Source organism: Hemicordylus capensis, chromosome 3 (assembly GCF_027244095.1).
Source record: "Hemicordylus capensis ecotype Gifberg chromosome 3, rHemCap1.1.pri, whole genome shotgun sequence".
NCBI lineage: Eukaryota > Metazoa > Chordata > Lepidosauria > Squamata > Cordylidae > Hemicordylus > Hemicordylus capensis.
The window spans coordinates 229,151,306-229,170,287 of NC_069659.1; the positions used below are offsets into that span (position 1 = coordinate 229,151,306).

An 18,982-nucleotide genomic window follows, 5' to 3' on the forward strand; every position below is an offset into this window, starting at 1 on the left:
AAGTGTTTGATTTGCGGATTCCCTAGCTGCAAGGACCCGTGAAAACAGATCAGTAAGAGCAGGCAGGTAAAGCCTTTCTCTCAAGCATCAATTTAATCCCATGTGCAGGCCAGTCAAAATGGTGAGGCTATAAAAATGAAGATTACACAAAGGGCATATCTACACCACTGACCATCTGTTTTAATAAGCACTTTATCTCCTCAGAGAACTCTGGGGACTGTAGTTCAGGGAGGTGGGCAAAGATCTCTTAACAGAGAATTCTCATCATCCTCCCTAAACTATAACATCCAGGATTGTTTGAGAAAAGCCATGGCAGCTGAACATGTATAAACCTGATAACACTGTGTAGTACAGATTGGCTGAAAGATAACAATGAAAAATAAATGTTCCACAAACTCAAGATGGCTCTGTTTTCATGAGAGTTATTTTTTAACCATAGGACTTCTCTTTCATTAGGTCACTTTACTACTTAACAGTGCTAAAGGATCTTCCAAAGAAAAGAACCCCAAGCAAAACAGGAAGAAAACAGAAAGGACAAAGATAAACACCCCAAGCAAGCACAGTACAATGGTTTAAACATTCCTCCTGGCATTTCAGTATTTCATGCTAAATACTTCAATTTTTAGTTTTATTAGTTTTGACACTCACTTGTCACCTGTCATTAGAAATTGTTTGTTTTCCATTTTGAACGTGACAATTGCTTCTAGCTCTTACAAATATATTTTAAAAACTCTGCATAATTACCTTGTGAAGTCTGTCATCTCCATCATAATCACACACATCCGCTTTGCCAAAACAATGATGTCATTACTGGTATCATCCCATATTTCAATTTCCGCATCAAGCTTACTCTTGACTTTCTTGAAGTCAGCTACTTGTTCAGCTATCTTTTCTTTCTCTGCCTCTGGCAACTGTGTCATCTTTGCCTGTAACATAAGATAATTTGATTTGCAAAACATCTGCCTTTGTCAGAGGGTGTCCTCCTTTTGCCAATGCAAATGGACACTAGCAAATGACTGGTCTGAGTAAGATGTCATCCCAAGGCATTAGTTGAGAGCTGATCCCCATATCTTTGGGCCATATCTTTGTCAAAGGGCTGGCTCATCCTGAATGTGGCACTTGAAGGAGCCTTATCTACATTTAACAAGCAAAATAGCCATCATAATGATGGGTGGCTGGGTATGAAGTCAGGGATTGTATATTGCAAGAGCCCCCTGCAGGCTGCAGTCTATCTCTGTGCACTCATCAATGTCTTCCCTGTTGGATCACTTCTAATGGCTTGGGTCAGCCACTCAGTGTCAGGCAGAGAGGATGGTTTATGCAAACAGTGTCTTCAAAAGTGTAGCACCTTACTTTTCCCCATACAAGTTAATGGCAACTATTAAACAATGGAAGAAAGTAAAAGCTGCACAGGGGAGAATCAATGGAAAGAGGGGGAAACCTGCTCCCTAAACCTGGCATGGGACAGGTTTTGCTTTCTCACACAGCTGTGCCCCAGACTGTGTTTCATGGTTACACTAGAGAGTGATAGAATTATAGAAAGACAGAGGTGGTATTTGTGGCATACGAGGCAGGAAACCCCATGTAGTATTGTTCAACTCAACCATTATGCTCCTGGCAACCTCTATACTAATAATCATCAAGTCTTCAGGACATAATCGGGCCTAATGAATTAATACTGGGGGAGACTCGTAGTTGACCAGGCAAAGTTATTTTGTCTAGATTACACTTATAGGGAAGTTCAAGAAATTAAATATACATAATAGAATTTTTATTAATGTGCTTTTAAAAGGAAATAAAACAACAGTTTGAAATTTGTAGGATTTCAACTGCAAACATTATTCATTTTATTAAATGACCATATGTGGTAAATCTGAATAATAAATTTGAATCTGTGAAAGATCTTCTGCTTCTCTCTATATATATTTTAACCTTTCCCCAAGTATATTCCAGTGTAAAAATAGTGCTTTCCACTAATTTAAGTGGCTGGATTGTTCATGCAAAATGTGGTATCTGTAGGTAAGCAGAAAGTATGTTATTAAGAATTTCTTCAAAAAATGAAAAAAAATTATTTAAATTTTCACTGAGCATATTCTGCTATAAAAAGTAATGCATTCAGCTAATTTCAGTAGCAGGATTGTATATGGAAAATTTGGTATCTGTAAATCATTTTTTAAAAATCATATTTCTATACCACCTGATATGTATATCTCAGTCTAGGCGGTGTACAAAACAGATTAAAAATCCACAAAACACAATTAAAACCATCTCATTAACCAAGATGTGAAAACAAATTATTAAAATTAATTCCAGTTAAAAGCCTGTGAAAACAGGTGCTTCTTGAGGGTCTTCCTGAAAACAAACCAAGAAGGGGATGCTATTATTCAACAGGGAGCATATTCCAAAGATCTGGCGCAGCCACAGAGAAAGCCCAATCCTGAATTGCCAACAAACGAGCCCATGCAATCATAACATACTTGCATACACATTCTTCAAAATATATAATAGATTAGGTGCGTACTACTGAATAAGAAAATAATTGTGTTTATCTTTTGACCTAATATTATGACTTGCTAAACATTAATTTGGCTGAGTGTACCAAGAATGTACCATCACTCAATATGGCGTGACACCATCACCATAGACTGATATGCCAGTACAGCTGTTTGGATCATGATTAATCTAACAGTATATGTCTTCACAACACAAGAGAGTACCACTCTCCATTAAAACTGGCTGAGGACTTAATCAGTTTAAGAAACAAGTCAGATCTCATGCCAGGGTCAGCCTCACCGGGAAGTGAATTGAGGTCATTGTCTCAGGCAGTGGGTTATCAGGAGGGAGCATGCCCCACCTGCCTGCTGTCACTGCCTTGCTCAATGTGAAAATGATGAGGGAAAAAGAGCAGAAAAGGAAGTGGAGGACAGGAGAGAAATGGGGAGACACTTTTCTCTCCTGTGCTTCCATTCTGTCACTCCTCTCCTTTTCAGATCTGAGCAAAGTGATGGCAGCAGTGGGTCGAAGTGGCAGGCACTCTCATGCCACTGAGTAAGGTGATGGGGTGATAGGAGAGGAGAGCTGGTCTTGTGGTAGCAAGCATGACTTGTCCCCTTAGCTAAGCAGGGTCCACCCTGGTTGCATTTGAATGGGATACCACATGTGAGCACTGTAAGATATTCCCCTCAGGGGATGAAGCTGCTCTTGGAAGAGCAGAAGGTTCCAAGTTTCCTCCTGGGCATCTCCAAGATAGTGCTGAGAGAGATTCCTGTCTGCAAGCTTGGAGACACCACTGCCCGTCTGTGAAGACAATACTGAGCTAGATAGACCATTGGTCTGACTCAGTATATGGCAGTTTCCTATGTTCCTAGGTGGCATTTGGTATCCCCCTCTAGTGCCCAAAGATCTTGGGCTGTCCCTGGTACACCCTTCCTCACAGGGCTGCACGGCTTTGCCCCCCTCTGTAGATGTTGCCCTACAAGCCCCGTCATCCCTGACTATTGCCCACTGTGGCTGGGGATGATGGGGTGCGCATGCGTTGATACATTCTAACACTGTGTGAGGGCTGCTGGGAGCAGCATCCCGTCGCCACAGCAGGGCACTTTAAAGGAGTCAGCAGCATGGGCTGCTGCTTTCATGGAGGAGCTTTCGGAAGAGGGTTGCCACAATGGGGTGATGCAGGGCAGGGGAGACTCGCAGGAAGTCAGGTAGGACCTTCCTGCCTCCCTTTAAAGGCACCCCTCCCCACCCCCTGGGATCTGCACAAAGTATTTCATGCACATCCCTATCAGTTTCTACAATTATTAGCCTTTCAGGGAACAGTACAAAGCAAGTTAGCCATGCCGAGTCCCACTGAAAAGCGTGGGGTCCAAGTGTTCTGTGGTGGGCGGGGGCTGTCCTAGGAGATAGCCTCATTATGCACCTTCTGCATTTTTCAGGCATGGTAAATTGGAGCTGTTAGCTGCAGGAAGCATATTGCAATGATGCCAAAAGAACCTTCATTGAATTGTTTCAAAAACCTAATTGGCTGCCAATTAGGTTCTTGATCAAATTCTACTTCAGGGGTTTATTTTGATAGTTTAAGGCTTACATTTCCTTGGTGTTGTGTGTTTCATAGAATGTGATTCCAATTTAACTCTCTATCCCCAAGGACATTCAGTGCAGCCTTGCTCTGCATGCCTCTATGGCTGATTAGGAAAGTGGCTAGTTGGAACAGAGCCCTTTCTGTGGTTGTGCCACATTTTCAGACCCTCTTTCTAGAGTAACCTTCCAAGCCCAGCCCTTATTAATTTTAAAAGGATAACTTAGGCTGCAATCACATGCATGCTTACTTTGGAATAAGCCCCACTGAATATATTAAGTGAGCACAGAATTGGTCTGATTCTGGTTAACTGTCCTGCTTAAATATGATTTAACCACAGCAGTTTGATGAGGATTGCCCTGGCAATTTGTATTCTTACAACAAACTCCATGGGACTCAGCAATCCTGGATAACTCTTTAACCAGGATCACTGTGATTGTGAAAACAAAAACTATGTTGAGGGGTTTTTTTTGGGGGGGGAGGGTGTTGGTGATATGAATACATACTCTAATGTGAAAAGCTAGAAATTGAAAGCATTTAAAAACAAGAAGGACTAAACATACTGAGCCTCAGTCTCTCACAAATGGAGCTCTCCAGTTGCAGGAGGGATGCTGAACAGAAGGGAATAGGGAGGATGCAGCAGGCAACTCAGTCTTGTGCATACTTTTTTCACTACTCTGCCTAACACAATTGGCTGAATTCAAATCCCCTTTAAACAAATTAAGATATTTATTTATAAAGACAATAATCAAGTTATTTCTGTAAGGCATGAAATATGGATTAATTGCTCAGCCACTTTCAGTCCCCATGTTCTATTCTTCCTTCCTCCTTCTACTTGCATTATTTAATTTCCAGGAATTGCCTGGAAGCTTGTATTTAGAGGGTTGTGTTTTTAAAAAAAGAGAAAAAAATGATGGCCAGATTCTGTGCAGCTGTCAATGATTATACCATCTGCCTTGCCAAAAGGCACTCTGAATAAATGCTTGAGGATGAACAAGATCATGAACAGGATGGGTCAAAGTTTTAAAAACTGCTAATGCTAGAGCCTGATATAGAAACAGGCCCCTTTTAAGACTCTGAGGCCCGGGGGCTGGAAGAGACCCCCTCCCTTCTCCCTGCACCATGTGTCAATATCGCTTTCTCTCTCAGCTGGGGGGAAAACCTAAATATGCATATAAAATAATTCAGAAACCATTTCTACTTGATATTAGAAGCAGTATGTTAACATTGTTTCTCTAAAACAGAAAGACTAACAAACTACTATATAGGATTCACTTGCAATGCATAGTACTCCTTCTGTCCATCTGCATATTGGATCCTCTTTCATCAACACTAAAAAATCAAATATGCGTGCAAAGGATGCACACCCGTAGCAGTTGCAATCCCACTTCTAAAGCACAGGTTCTTATGAATGGTGGGTGGAGGGGAATGTTTTACAATCTTCCCTTTCCCTGGAAGTGCTCTGTGCAATGCACAAATATGTCCCTGAGGCTGTGTGACCCTCAGAGACATAATTGTGTAATGCACAGAATGCTACCAGATGGGGAGACCAGCAAAAATCCCCTCCATCTGCCATACATGAAAACTTGTGCTTCAGAAGCAGGAGTAGTCTGGGCTGAAGTTTTACCGGTAGGTTAATGACATTCAGCTCTTCCTATCATTTTAGCCATTCATCCTAGAGAGGCTGTAAAAACTCTGAACCTGTGGACATTCAGGTGACCGCTTTGGCCAGGACCAGCTTTAACAACTCCAACTGGCTCACCAACAACTGCATGCCTATATGGAAAACTTGCATCAGGCCACAGTTATCTCTGAAGTGGTTATGTCCAGTCTAGATTACTGTAATGTGTGCTACATGGAGTTGCCCTTGAAAATGGTTGTGAACTTCAATTAGTGCCAAATGACACTGCCAGACTACTTATGGAGGTAGCTTGGCAAAAGCATGTAACACCTCTCTTTTGCCAGTTGCACTGGCTTCGAATTTGCTTCTGGGTACAATGGAAAGCACTCGGGCAGCAGCAATATAGGAAGATGCTGAAAGGCATTATCTCATACTGCACGGGGGGGAAGCAATGGTAAACCCCTCCTGTACTCTACCAAAGAAAACCACAGGGCTCTGTGGGCGCCAGAAGTTGAAATCGACAGCACACTTTACTTTACTTTACTTTACTTTACAATGGAAAGCACTCACATTGACCTTCAAACCCTTTACAATCTAGGACCAATTTACCTTTAGGGCTGCCTACTCCCATATCAACTTTTCCAAGCACTGAGATTAGCCACTGCGACTCTGGTTCCTGCCACATTGTTAACTGAGGTTTGTTTGATGGGAACCAAGGACAGATAGTGGCTCCTTGCTTGTGTCACTCCCTCTCAAGGGAGATCTACTTGGACCTTTTCTTCCTGCTTTTAGACTCCAATGAAAAAGATGCTTATTCCAAAAACCCAAATGCTCTCTGTGGTATGTATGTTATGGTTTTTATTGTCTGCCTTATTTTACTGCTCTATCACTTAACCTGATTGTTGTTTTTATTTCTTTGTAATCCAGGTAGAGATTTTTAAAAAGTGGAGTATCAATCTATTATATCAAATAAATATATGCTTGCATTGGCTGATCAGCTCAAAATGACACATCATGTAAAAAGAACAATGAATTTAATTTCATTCAAATAGATCATGTCTATGTATGTATTTCACCATCCCTTGGAAACGCCAAGGATGATACTTTAAATGCATTTACTGGTTCTGTAAAGATTTCCTGCCCTAAATCTCACATTTTGTTTGGACAACTGTTCACAAGCTGTAAACCACACCAGCCTTCTTGGTGAGACCTAGGAATCTGGAGGACAAGAACTGGCCCTAAGTTGGAGACAGTGGCTCCTGTCAAACACACATTGCCTCAATGGAAGTGGCCTGAGGGACACAGTGATGGGACCTATCCTAGCAACTGACTATATTGCTGAGCTTTCCCATACTCCAAGCTGGAGAGCTGGTAGCTGGTGTTGAGATATTTTATAACCAGCATGAACACAACTGCAGAGCTGGGGCGAGCATGACTTTCTCTACTTAAGAACATAGAACACCCCTGCTGGATCAGGCCCAAACATCCTATTTCACACACTGGCCTGCCAGATGCCTCTGGGAAGCCCACAGGTAAGATCTGAGGGCATGCACTGGTATTTAGAGGTATCTTGTCTCTTAAGCTGGAGGTGGCCTATAACCCTCAGAGTAGTAGCCATTGATAGACTTGTCCTACATGAATTTATCTAAGCCCTTCTTAAAGCCATCCACTCTTGTGACTGTCACCACATCTTGTGGCAGAGAATTCCATAGGTCAATTACTCGTGTGAAAAAGTACTTCCTTCTGTCCGTCCTAAATTTCTTGGAAATCAGTAATCATGGGATGACCCCTGGTTCTAGTGTTATGAGAGAGGGAGAAAGCTTTTTCTCTCTCCACTCTCTCTACTTCATGAATAATGTTATAGATCTCTATCATGTCTCCCCTCTGTCTTTTTCTACAGTAAGAAACCCTAGGTATTATTGCCTTACCTCATTAAGAAGGTGATCTTGGTCCCTGATCATCTTGGTTGCCATCTTCTGCACCTTCTCCAATTCTATAATATGCTTTTTGAGGACATTGTAGAACTGTACATAGGACCAGAACTGTTCATAGTACTCCAAATGTGGCTGCACCATAGATTTGTATAAGGGCACTATGATATTAGTAATTCTATTTTCAATCCCTTCTCTAATTATTCCAAGCATGGAATTGGCCTTTTTCACAGCTGCTGCATACTGTGTCAACACTTTCAATGAGCTGTCCACCACAACCCCAAGATCTCTCTCTTGGTCAGTCACCGACAGCTCAGACCCCATCAGCAGAATGGGAAAAAACCTTTCTCCCTCTCTCACTAGGAACCTCACTAGAACCAGGGATCATCCCATTAAACTGACAGCCAAGAAATTTAGGACAAACCGAAGAAAGTACTTTTTCACACAATGTATAATCAACTTGTAGAATTCTCTGCCACAAGATGTGGTGACAGCCAACAGCCTGGATGGCTTTAAGAGGAGTTTGGATAACTTCATAGAGGGCAGGGGAATAGCAGTAGGAGAGAGGGCATGCCCTCAGCTCTTGCCTGTGGGGTTCCCAAAGGCCACTGTGTGAAACAGGATGCTGGACTAGACAGGCCTTGGGCCTGATTCAGCAGGGCTGTTATTATCTTTTCATGCATTTAGCTAAATGTTCCTCTAACTCTTTTTGCCTCCCTTATTGTCTCCATGCATTTAATTTTTTTGGCAGTTTTGTGTTTCTTTTCTCTTCATTTGGGCAGGCCTTTCAGTTTCTAATGGAATCCAGAAATTCTGTTCTTATCCAATATGTTCTGACATATTGATTCTGCAGAATGAGAAACACAGAATAGAATGGTATCTTTTATTGGACCAACTATACTGTGAAATTAATTTCAAATTCATCTGGATTCTCTATGAAAGGGGAAAAGGGATCATATAAAAGCAGAGTGTGTTTTTATTCAAGACTAGTAACAAGAACTGGCAACAAAGAACGTAATATTGTTATCTGTTTTCAGGAAATACTGTGGCAGAGTTGACACGATCATATTATTGGGTGGCATGCAGACCCTCGCTGCAGTGGCACACAGTCAGCAGGGGCTCCTCTGAACGGAAGGAATCTCTGCTGATGGTGCACCACTACACCAAAGTTTAGTATACCACCTGATGGACTTGGGTAACCACAGAGATAAGCAACCGTGGCTTTCCAACTGTTGTTGAACTAAAAGGTAAAGGTAAAGTGCGCTGTCAAGTCGATTTCAACTCCTGGCGCCCACAGAGCCCTGTGGTTTTCTTTGGTAGAATACAGGAGGGGTTTACCATTGCCATCTCCTGCACAGTCTGAGATGATGCCTTTCAGCATCTTCCGATATCACTGCTGCCCAATATAGTAGCAGCAGGGATTTGAACCAGCAACTTTCTGCTTGTTAATCAAACATTTCCCCACTGTGCCACTTAAGGTCCCCAGCCATTCTCAGCCACACTATACAGTGGCTGTGTATGATAGAAGTTGTAATTCAACAACAGCTGAAGAGCCAAGGTTGCCTGCCCCGTGTGAGGGGCTTTTTGAGGTGATTTTGGCATACTGTGCTGATCTTGAAAATGCTTCAACAAATGGCCAGATTATAATTTACCACATCATGGGTGAACCGTATTTTCTAAGCATTTTTGAGATCATAATGGGGCAAATTATGATCTAGGCACTTGCTGGTTTTGTCACATAAAATGTTAATTGGCCCCATGTAATTTGGATTACATTTCAATTCAGTTTGTTGCTTTTTAAGAGAGGGCAAATGTAAAAAAAATGAAAACAGCAATTTTTTTTTTTACAAGAATGACAGATGAAAAACACTTTATTATGCATTTTACTTCTCTCAATCTGACAGCTCACAGCTACTGAAACGTAACTGCAGATACATTTACAATGAACTGTGAAAAAAAATTCTACAGTTCAGTTCATTATTTATTATCATGCAAACCACGAAGGAGAATATAGTTTTTCTCGAATTATAGCATTTTCATTTAACATCAGGCAAATATGTTGAATTTATTGCAAAAAATGTTGCATATGTTGGGATCATTTATAGAGTTCATGATCTTTCTTAGGACAGCAGGTACCAAATCATGTGTTTAAAACCCTAACAAGAAGCATACTTGGAAGCACATTTCTCCAGGTCATTCATTCTAACTTCCTCACTAGCAAGTGCCTTGTTGCTGCTCATAAATCATACACAATAATCAGACTGGAGGGATTGATTTCTATGATAATCTCCTCTGATCTCTAAGTCAGAGATACAAGGACTATTCAGATTCAAATGGGACAAGATTTAAAAGTATTGTCAGTTTAAAAAAGAGTTTGCCTCAAAGCTGCATTAAACTAAATTTTAAAATTCAAGCCAGGAATGTAATTCTTGGTCTCATTTTACAATGCTGAAACATTGTTGCCTTGATCCGCTTTAGTAATGACAAATGCATGGTGTGACAACACTGTGTTGCTAATATCCCCAACCCTATGTTATTCCATTGGTTGAAGCTTGCAGGGACTAGTAAACTTGCATGGCAATGACATGACATCATATGTTTTGTATTGCTAAACAGTACCACAGGGTCACGGCTTTGGGCACAGCCACGTGTCTGTCAAAATGCCTGGTTCTGGTCTGATGCAAAGCAGCATGCTAATATTGATATAGACAGGGAGAATATTCCATAGAAAAAGAAGAAAGACCTTTCATTCCCAACTTGTAATTCCTTCTAAACAGGCCTATAACCCAGCCTAAAAATTGGGGTGGGGGATCAGAGAAGTCAGGGGAGGCAGGTTATAAAATGTTCTGTGAAATCAGTCATAGGGGTGTGCATGGAACCGCGGAGCTGCAGTCCGGCACTGGGGTGGGGGGTCCCCTTAAGGGCGGGGAGGGTTTACTTACCCCTCCCACCCCCGTATTTCGCTGAGTAATTGGGGCGACAGGATACCTCCCTGCTGCCCCTTCTCCGGTGCTTTGGATATCCGTTTAGAAATGGGGTGGCAGGATACCTCCCTGCCGCCCCTTCCCCCACTTGTCGTGCAGTACTGACTGTGCAAAAGGCGTTAAGAAGCCTTTTGTGTGTGTGTGCGCGCGCACGTACTTCCTTCAGTAAACGGAGCGGCCAGATATCTCCCTGCCGCCCCAGCGGGAGGGATTATATACACATACAGTTTAATCTTCCTCAGAAGCAATTTTTAAAAAGCAACCACCTAATGCATCAAAAAACAATTATAAAAGCATCTATATCTTTACCACTCTAAAATGTCTGTTAAAAATCAATATATTATAATCATGTAAAAGAGGAATATGAAAAAAATGAACACTATGAGCTGTCTAAAAGTAAGGAAAACAGTGAGGCTCTACGTACAATCGGTGTGTAGAGCCTTACCAGGCTCTGTGGGGAGAGCAGGTTTAGCCCGCTCTTCCCACAGATGAGCAGGGAGCCATCCCTGGGTGGCCAGATTGGCCGGCCACAGGACTAATGGCTCTGTCATGGAGCTGGTAGGGGGGGTGGGGATTGGGGACCAACCATTCCCCGGGAGTCCCAAGATTCTGGGGAGACCCACGAGGTCAGGAGGCTTGTGTTAGTCCTCCTCGTGAGTCGCCATGGCATAAAGACACACCGCAGTGTCTCATGACCAAAAAAAACAGGTACACAGAGCACTTGTTCCGTTAACCTGGTTTAAGGAGGAATTAAGTGGGCCAGTGGAACTGCTGAATTAAGTTAGCCACTGTGGAACTGCTGGGCTCACCTACGAGCCTGGCTTTTCTCACGATGCACAGAAACCGAGCTGGGCTCCCTTAGTCCGATTTCTGTGGATCGTGGGAATGGCTGCCGTGTATAAAGCATACTCCCAATTCTCTTTAAGAAAAACCTGCTCTTATAGTCTATATTAGAAATACATGTTAGAACATACCGTATATATGAACCCCTTAATTTAGAAAGGAAATTATAGAAGAGGATGCTTTTGTTTAGAAGAGGGGATATTTGTTTAAAATATGAGTTCTAACATGTATTTGTATTATAGTTTATGATGTGAGGCTATGGAGAATGTGTTCTATATTTTTTTTTTGTTTGATACAAGCTACAGAGCAGGTTTTCTTAAATAGAAACAGGATAATGTTTCACAATAAGGATGAGCAAACAAGTTCAGTATAGAACCTGTTTGAAATTGAACAGAGCCAGTTTGGTGGTTTAATGCCAAAACACCCCAGAACCGAATTGGTTCAGGGGTTCATTATCATATCATATCATATCATATCATATCATATCATATATCATATCATATATCATATTAATTTATCTATCTATCTCACCCCCACCACTCAGGGGGCTAGTCCATGGCCACAGGCGTGGGGGGTGAGGGGCATCTCCAGAGGTTCCATCTCCCCTTGCCAGCCCGGTTCAGGCAGTCTTCAGTTCATTCCAGGCCTTACCTCCATGGTGGCAGTGGCCATTTTGGAAGCTGCTGTTCATGCCCATTGGGCTTCTACATGGCCTGGGTCATGACCCAGCCATGCAGAGGCCCATTGGCCATGCACAGCAGCCTCCAAAACGGCCACTGCCAGGGAAGTGAGGCCCGGAACAGGCAGAAGACTGCCCAAACAGTGGCGGTGAGTTATATTTCACCGAACCAGGGGGTGTTCGGGGGTGCACAAAACTGAACATGCCCAGTCTGGTTTGAGTCTAGTCCAGACTCGAACCAAACTGGGCTATCCGGTTTTGTGCACTCCCCTACTTCACAAGCTACTTTCCTTCCTTTTAAACAGTATTGCATTTCAGTTTCACCATGATAGTTTGTATGAGTAATGTAAAAAACAATATGCTGATTTTTAACAAATATTTAATGCATTAAGATATGGGTGCATTTATAATTGTTGTTATATGATATCCTAAGGCTGCAATGCTATGAACACTTTCCTGGAAATCAACTGCATTGAACATAGTTCTAGGTAAACATGTATAGAATTTGGGCTGTTTGTAGATTATTTACGGGGTTCTTTTCTAGTTGTCAGTGGAAGTCTATCAATTTAAACTATGTCAGTCCCTGTTAACTGATTCCTGTTTTCTTTTATCTTCACTTCTGCTTCACTTTATCTTCCATTCTTTTGGGAGAATGTCTGAAACCATTCTCAGGATAACAACCACATTTTGCTTTTCATTCAACCATTTGATGGGCTAATCCCATAATTTAGAGTTGTGCTCTGTTGTTTGAAAAGCATTATTCTATTCCAGGATGCTCAATTTTGGTCGTCCTGCAGATGTTGGCCTATAACTCCCATAATCCCTGGCTATTGGCCACTGTGGATGGGGATTATGGGAGTTGTCATCCAAAAACAGCTGGAGGGCCTAAATTGAGCAGGCCTGTTCTACACCTTCTACATACACTGTATATTATTTATAAACAAACTGAACATTTCTACACCCAATTAACTTCACACCTGTTATGAGCCATTATGAGTTCCTGCAGTAGAATTTGAAGTTTTGATAAAGAAGCAAAAGCGCTACAACGAAATTCAAGGATATAAAGAAAAAAAAAGAATCAGGATGTCCCCAGAGATAACTATGAAAGTATATTGAAAACAAAAAGGAAACTGTATCATCCTTTGTAAAAGTCCTCAGAACCAACATTTCTGCAACTAGTGGATATCTATTCTTAAGAGGCAAGAACAAGATGTCTTCTGAAGCCCTTGAGTCTTCAAGGTGATGTAATGGTGATGTAACCTATATCATGCATATTTTAATACTCTTTATAACTGAAGGACATTGTTTCCTTTAAGCAAAATGCAATAGATTATCTTTGCTAATAATAACAACAGAACAACAACAACAATATATTAAAGGCTGTGTGTGTACAGTATACACACAAACATACAACTGTTATTAACTACTTTACTCAGACACCTTTGGTTACTTCAAACACAAACATCACTTTCACTGATTGCACAGTTACCTGCTTCAGATTGCACCGAACTCTCTCTCTCTCTCTCTCTCTCTCTCTCTCTCACACAAGGTTGAATCCTGCACAGAAATAATGCAAGGAAGGGGAAGAAGGGACACACCCACTGTTCCTGCGACAGAATTCCATGAATATGTGGAGGTTGAGGGCAGAAACAGCAGATACAGTCCTGTTCCCCCAACTTCAGGAAAACTCTATGCATGATTCAGCCACATGCAAAGGTTCTAATTAACTGTGTGCACTGCCTTCTCTTAAAGTGCCAGACCCATTTTGTAATGCACCCACACCAAAGAAGACACGAGGCGATATATGGTAATAAAGGGCCACAAGTTTATTTAACAAAATGAGCGGAATAGGGACTGGCTCACCGTTCCTACAGTGCAGTAGCTATAGGCAAGCCACCATAGGTGCAAGCCTCACCTGAAAGTCCCACGGGCGAAACACCATGACTCCAGGCAGCCCATTTGCCCTAAGATGGAGGTTGCCCATCCCAGCTGACCTAAGGTCAGGACTCTGTCCACAGCATCACCCCCTCCCCCCTGAAGCTGCAAAGCCTTTCAAAGAGGAGCTGTCTGACAGAGCAGAGCTGGCCAGTGCTTGCTGAGCCACAAAGCCTCTAGGGATTGACCAGCCACACTCTATCACCAAATGTGTACTTAAAGGTGATTACCATTCCTAACCTATTAATTCCAACTGCACTGTACTCTGTCTTCTCTCCTGCACGCTGCCGTGCCTGCCTGCTTGGGCCTGGTCACCTGACCCACACAGGGATCTCCCCGGGGCCTCTCTCACCACCCCTTAGCCACCTCCTCACCGCCACACTCAAACCGCTCACAGCTGCAGCTGAGAAATCACCACCCCAGCCTCCCTCGAGACCGCTGCCACCAATCCTTTCAGTTCCCTGCGTACAGCAAGGTCCAGGAGTGAATCGCCCATCCTCCCTTGACTAAGGATGTGCGAACTGGCTCGATCTTGAGCCGGTTCACCGTCAAAGTGGTCCAGCTTGAGAGCTCGCCCTCAGGTCAGACCAGGCCTGGTTTAGCTCAAGGTTGAGCCAACCCCCCGCCCCAGGCTGGCTTGGGGCCAGTTTAGGAGTTCTACAATTAAAAAAATCAACTCACTGCCTCCAGGGGGTGCTGCCATGGCTGTGGGGGAGGATGTTTCCGGCAGTTTCCACTCCCCCTCCTGCTCTTCCCCCGCAGTCTCCCCCAGGTCGTTTTGATCCATTTCGTACCTGGCCACGCAAATAGCCAGGGTGCATGCATGGCGGCCTCCAAAATGGCTGCCACCACATCAAAAAGGGCCAGAACAGGCTGAAAATGGGCCAAAGGCCTGGGGTGTGAGGTGTGAATTCTCATTCTATCATAGCAAATGAGATTTTTTTCAATTAAACAACTCTCATGACCCCACTTTCACTTTTTCACACTTTCCTTTACTATGAATAATATGAGGAAGTAATCAATTTAGCACACTTCACCTTATGAAGACAAACCTCATAAAAATAAATTCACCAAAATTCACCCCCTGCCCAATCACACTTAAATTGGGGATGGGTGGTAGCCTCCACCCATTAGACACTATCTACCAGCCCACCCCACTCCTTTGGGGCAGATCCACTTTCTGCCCCCAATCTGCCCCAAAGACACCCAAACTTCAAAAATTCCCCTGAAATTGGGGTGGTAGCCTCCACCCATTAGGCACTACCACCCCACCCCACTATTCTGCCCCAGGCCCCACTTTCTGCCCCAATATGCCCCAATCTGCCCCAAAGACATGAAAATTTCAGAAATTTCCCAAAAATCAGCCCTTTGCCCAATCCCCCTGAAATTGGGGTGGTAGCCTGCACCCATTAGGCACTACCACCCCACCCCACTTCTTTTGCCCAGATCCCATGCTATGCCCCTGAACTGCCCCAAAGTCACTAAAACTTTAAAAATTCACCCAAAATCAGGATTTTTCCCAGTCCCCCTGAAATTGGGGTGGTAGACTCTACCCATTGGGCACTACCACCCCACCCCAAAATTTTTCCCCTGGGCCCCTTTTTACCCCCCCGAATCGATTCAAATTCGGATTCGGATTAAATCCGAATCCGAACCGAATCAAGGGTGATTCGGGTGACCCAGATTCGGGCACAAAACAGAACAGGGGTGATTTGGTTCGGGTCCGAGCCGAATCACCCGAAAACCCGAATTGCACACCCCTAATGCATGCTGCAAGTGGCCAAAGAAAACATACTTCTGTTTAGGACATTCTGTCACTCCCAACCAAAGGGAACTGTTTGTTTATATTACATGTTCCGCAGCTATGCTGATTTCCTATTTCACTCCCAAGTACTTTAATGGATGCCTCTCTATGGCAAGACATTGTCAATTGCTTTCTCCTCATGGGAGCTAAAGAAGCTTGGCATTGGCAGATGGTTGAGCAGGAAAAAAGCAAGAGCAAAGAGAGCTCAAGTTCCCTCCCCTCCACTGTTCTATTTCTTTGAGTCTCAGAGTCTTAGGATTACTTTTCATTAACTCACACACTTGCACAAACCACACTGGAGGAAAGATAAACATGACTGCATTGCATCTACTTTGGACAATAGCTGGTTACAATATTTTCTGTCTTTTTAACTTGTTAGTAAATTTGTGTTTGACTTGTCCTTGGCCCCTCTTTCACACACTGGAGTGCTTCTGTATTCAAGCAATGCATAGCTTTTCAGAATGTTATAAGCTGCTTTAATGACAGTTTTGATATTCAGGTTTTTCTCTTTATTCCAAACATGTAATCCACTGCTCAGTAATCTTGGCCTATTTAATTTACCTGCAGTTTTGATTTGTTTGTCTCATTTTGCAGTTTTTGTTGCAACCTGAATCCATCAGCAACATAATTCATGACAATTACAAAATTTCCCCTTTTGCAGGTCCTGCACCTTTAGGGGAATAGCTGCCAGTAGAAATGTACAATTCGATTCAACTTTGAATTGAGCTCAAATCAGGGTGATTTGAGTGATTCAAGCTTGAATTGAGTCACCCCTAAAATGAAGGGCCTGATTTGAGGTTGAATCAAATCACACACACACACACACCCCAATTCAAGCTCAAATCGATCTGAGTGATTTGAGTTCCAGGTGCCATTTTGTCTCCCATGTTTTTCCCATGCTGATTTGTTTTCTGGCACTTGCTTCCAATTGACTTGAGATCTCCTTGCTTCTTGATTGGCTTGTTGTCATTCGAATCAAGTATTAGCATGGGTAACTGACCCCATTGGCTGTGGGGAGAGAGCAGGGAGGTGAGAAGCCAAAGGAGGGAATTTCAAAATGTATTTAAGGGGCTACTTGGAGGCAGTGAGACAGACAGCCATTTCTGCCTTGGGAGAGAAGGATCAGAGAGAGAGTGAAGCAGCACTGAAAGGGGAGCACAGACTGGTGGTGGCGGTGGACTGGGCCTGGGCCTGCCTGCCTGGCCCAGTGAGTTGAGAGAGAAAGACAGAGAGTGCCTGCCCTCCTCCTCCTCCTCCTCTTCTTCCTTTCTCTCTCTCTCTCTCTCATGTTCAGTGCCCACACCTGCTTTTATATTTCTCTATTAAAAAAACAAACAAACCCAGCAGACCCAGTGGCTTGAAAAGGGTGTTGGCTGCTTGGAATTTTCCCCTATGTTATTTTTATTTCCTCTCATTGCTTGTAGCCAGCAACCAGTAGCTTTGATATCAGGAGTACAGTGCTTTAAAAACCATTTATTTTGCAGCCCAGCTACCTTTGCTGCTACTGTGTGTGTACTGCTTGCTGGATTACTTTGTGGTTTTGGTAGGCTTGTGTGTGGTGCCCAGCCTGCCAGGCTCCCTCTGTTTCCCTTTTTTCTGGGTTTAAAAAATATTTTTGGGGAGGTGGATGCCTATCCGCTGGTGCCCACCTCCACTCAGCCCAGCTGTTGAGCCCCGATGTCTGCTTGGCCCAAAGTGGAGCAGATAAACATGCTGGAAGGTGAGAGTACCCCCCCATCCAACCTTGGTCAGATTATTAGAATTTAGAGTTCTTTAATGAGAAACTAGTTTGGGAAAGGAGGATTAGGTGGGTAGTGGCAGGACTGCAGGACAGGAGGCGTGGGCTTGGGCTAGACAGGTTAAGTAATCCCATGCCTCTTGCCTTCCCTTCCATTAGACTTGCCCCATTGTTGCTTGGTCCCCTAAAAAAAAGCCCCCCAATAAAGCATACTTCTTTAATTGGGGGGATTTAATTTTTCTAGCTTCTTTGTATACATTATGGTAGGGGTGTGCAATTTGGATTTTTGGTGTTTTGATTCGGATCCAAACCGAAACACCCCTGTTCTGTCTTATATCCGAATATTGTCCATCCCAATCACCCCTGATTAGATTCGGATCCGGATCCGAATAGATTCGGATTAAAAAATGGGTCCTGGGGCCAAAAGAGTGGGGTGGTAGTGCCCAATGGGTGGAGGCTACCACCCAAATTGCAGAGGGATTGGCCAAAGGGCTGATTTTTGGTGAATTTTTGAAGTTTTTGTGTCTTTGGGGCAGATTGGGGGCATAACGTTGGATCTGGGCCAAAAGAGTGGGGTGGGGTGGTAGTGCCTAATGGGTGGAGGCTACCACCCCAATTTCAGAATGATTGAGCAGAGGGCTGATTTTTGGTGAATTGTTGAAGTTTATGCATCTTTAAGGTTTTCCCCCATTAGGTATAATGGAGGGTGTATCGCTTCACGTCAGGGGGAAAGGGGTGGCTTAGAGCAGTGTGGGGTTGGTGGTAGTGCTGGGTAGGAGCAAGGAAGCTACCTGAATTTTTTCAAAGGATTTGGGCAGAGGGCTGATTTTTGGGGAATTGTTGAAGTTTATGCGTCTTTAACGTTTTTCCTCATAAGGTATAATGGAGCTTTCAGCAGCCCCATAAGTGCACTTGGGGGGTGCTGGGGTGGCCCAGAGCGAGTGGTGGTGTAGTGCACATAGGGTGCCAACCACCCCCATGGGTTTCTAACAGGGTTCTGTTGTTTCTGAGGTATTCTGAGTGTAGATTCTATGATAGCACTTACATTTATATACCGCTTTATAGCTAAGCGGTTTACAATGATTTAGCATATTGCCCCCAACATTCTGATTCTATGATAGCAAATGAGATTCTATGATAGCAAATGAGATTTTCAATGAGACACCATGAATCCACTCTAATTTGCTATCATAGAATCCACACTCAGAATACCTCAGAAACAACAGAACCCTGTACCCCATGGGTTAGCAACCCATGGGGGTGGTTGGCACCCTATGTGCACTACACCACCACTCGCTCTGGACCACCCCAGCACCCCCCAAGTGCATGGAGTTTACTCAAAACCACAATTCTAGAAGCCCAGTTAGAT

General features: G+C 43.4%; 1 protein-coding gene across 13 annotated transcripts in view; it reads right to left on the reverse strand.

The window, feature by feature from the left end:
• Positions 1 to 18,982, reverse strand: part of CTNNA3 (catenin alpha 3) — a 1,115,062-nt gene that overhangs the window by 85,740 nt on the left and 1,010,340 nt on the right. For all 13 annotated transcript variants that reach the window (XM_053307737.1, XM_053307736.1, XM_053307734.1 and 10 more), the window contains one exon: positions 745 to 926. In XM_053307737.1, the coding sequence (XP_053163712.1) occupies positions 745 to 926 (182 nt within the window). The remainder of the gene's footprint in view (positions 1 to 744; positions 927 to 18,982) is intronic.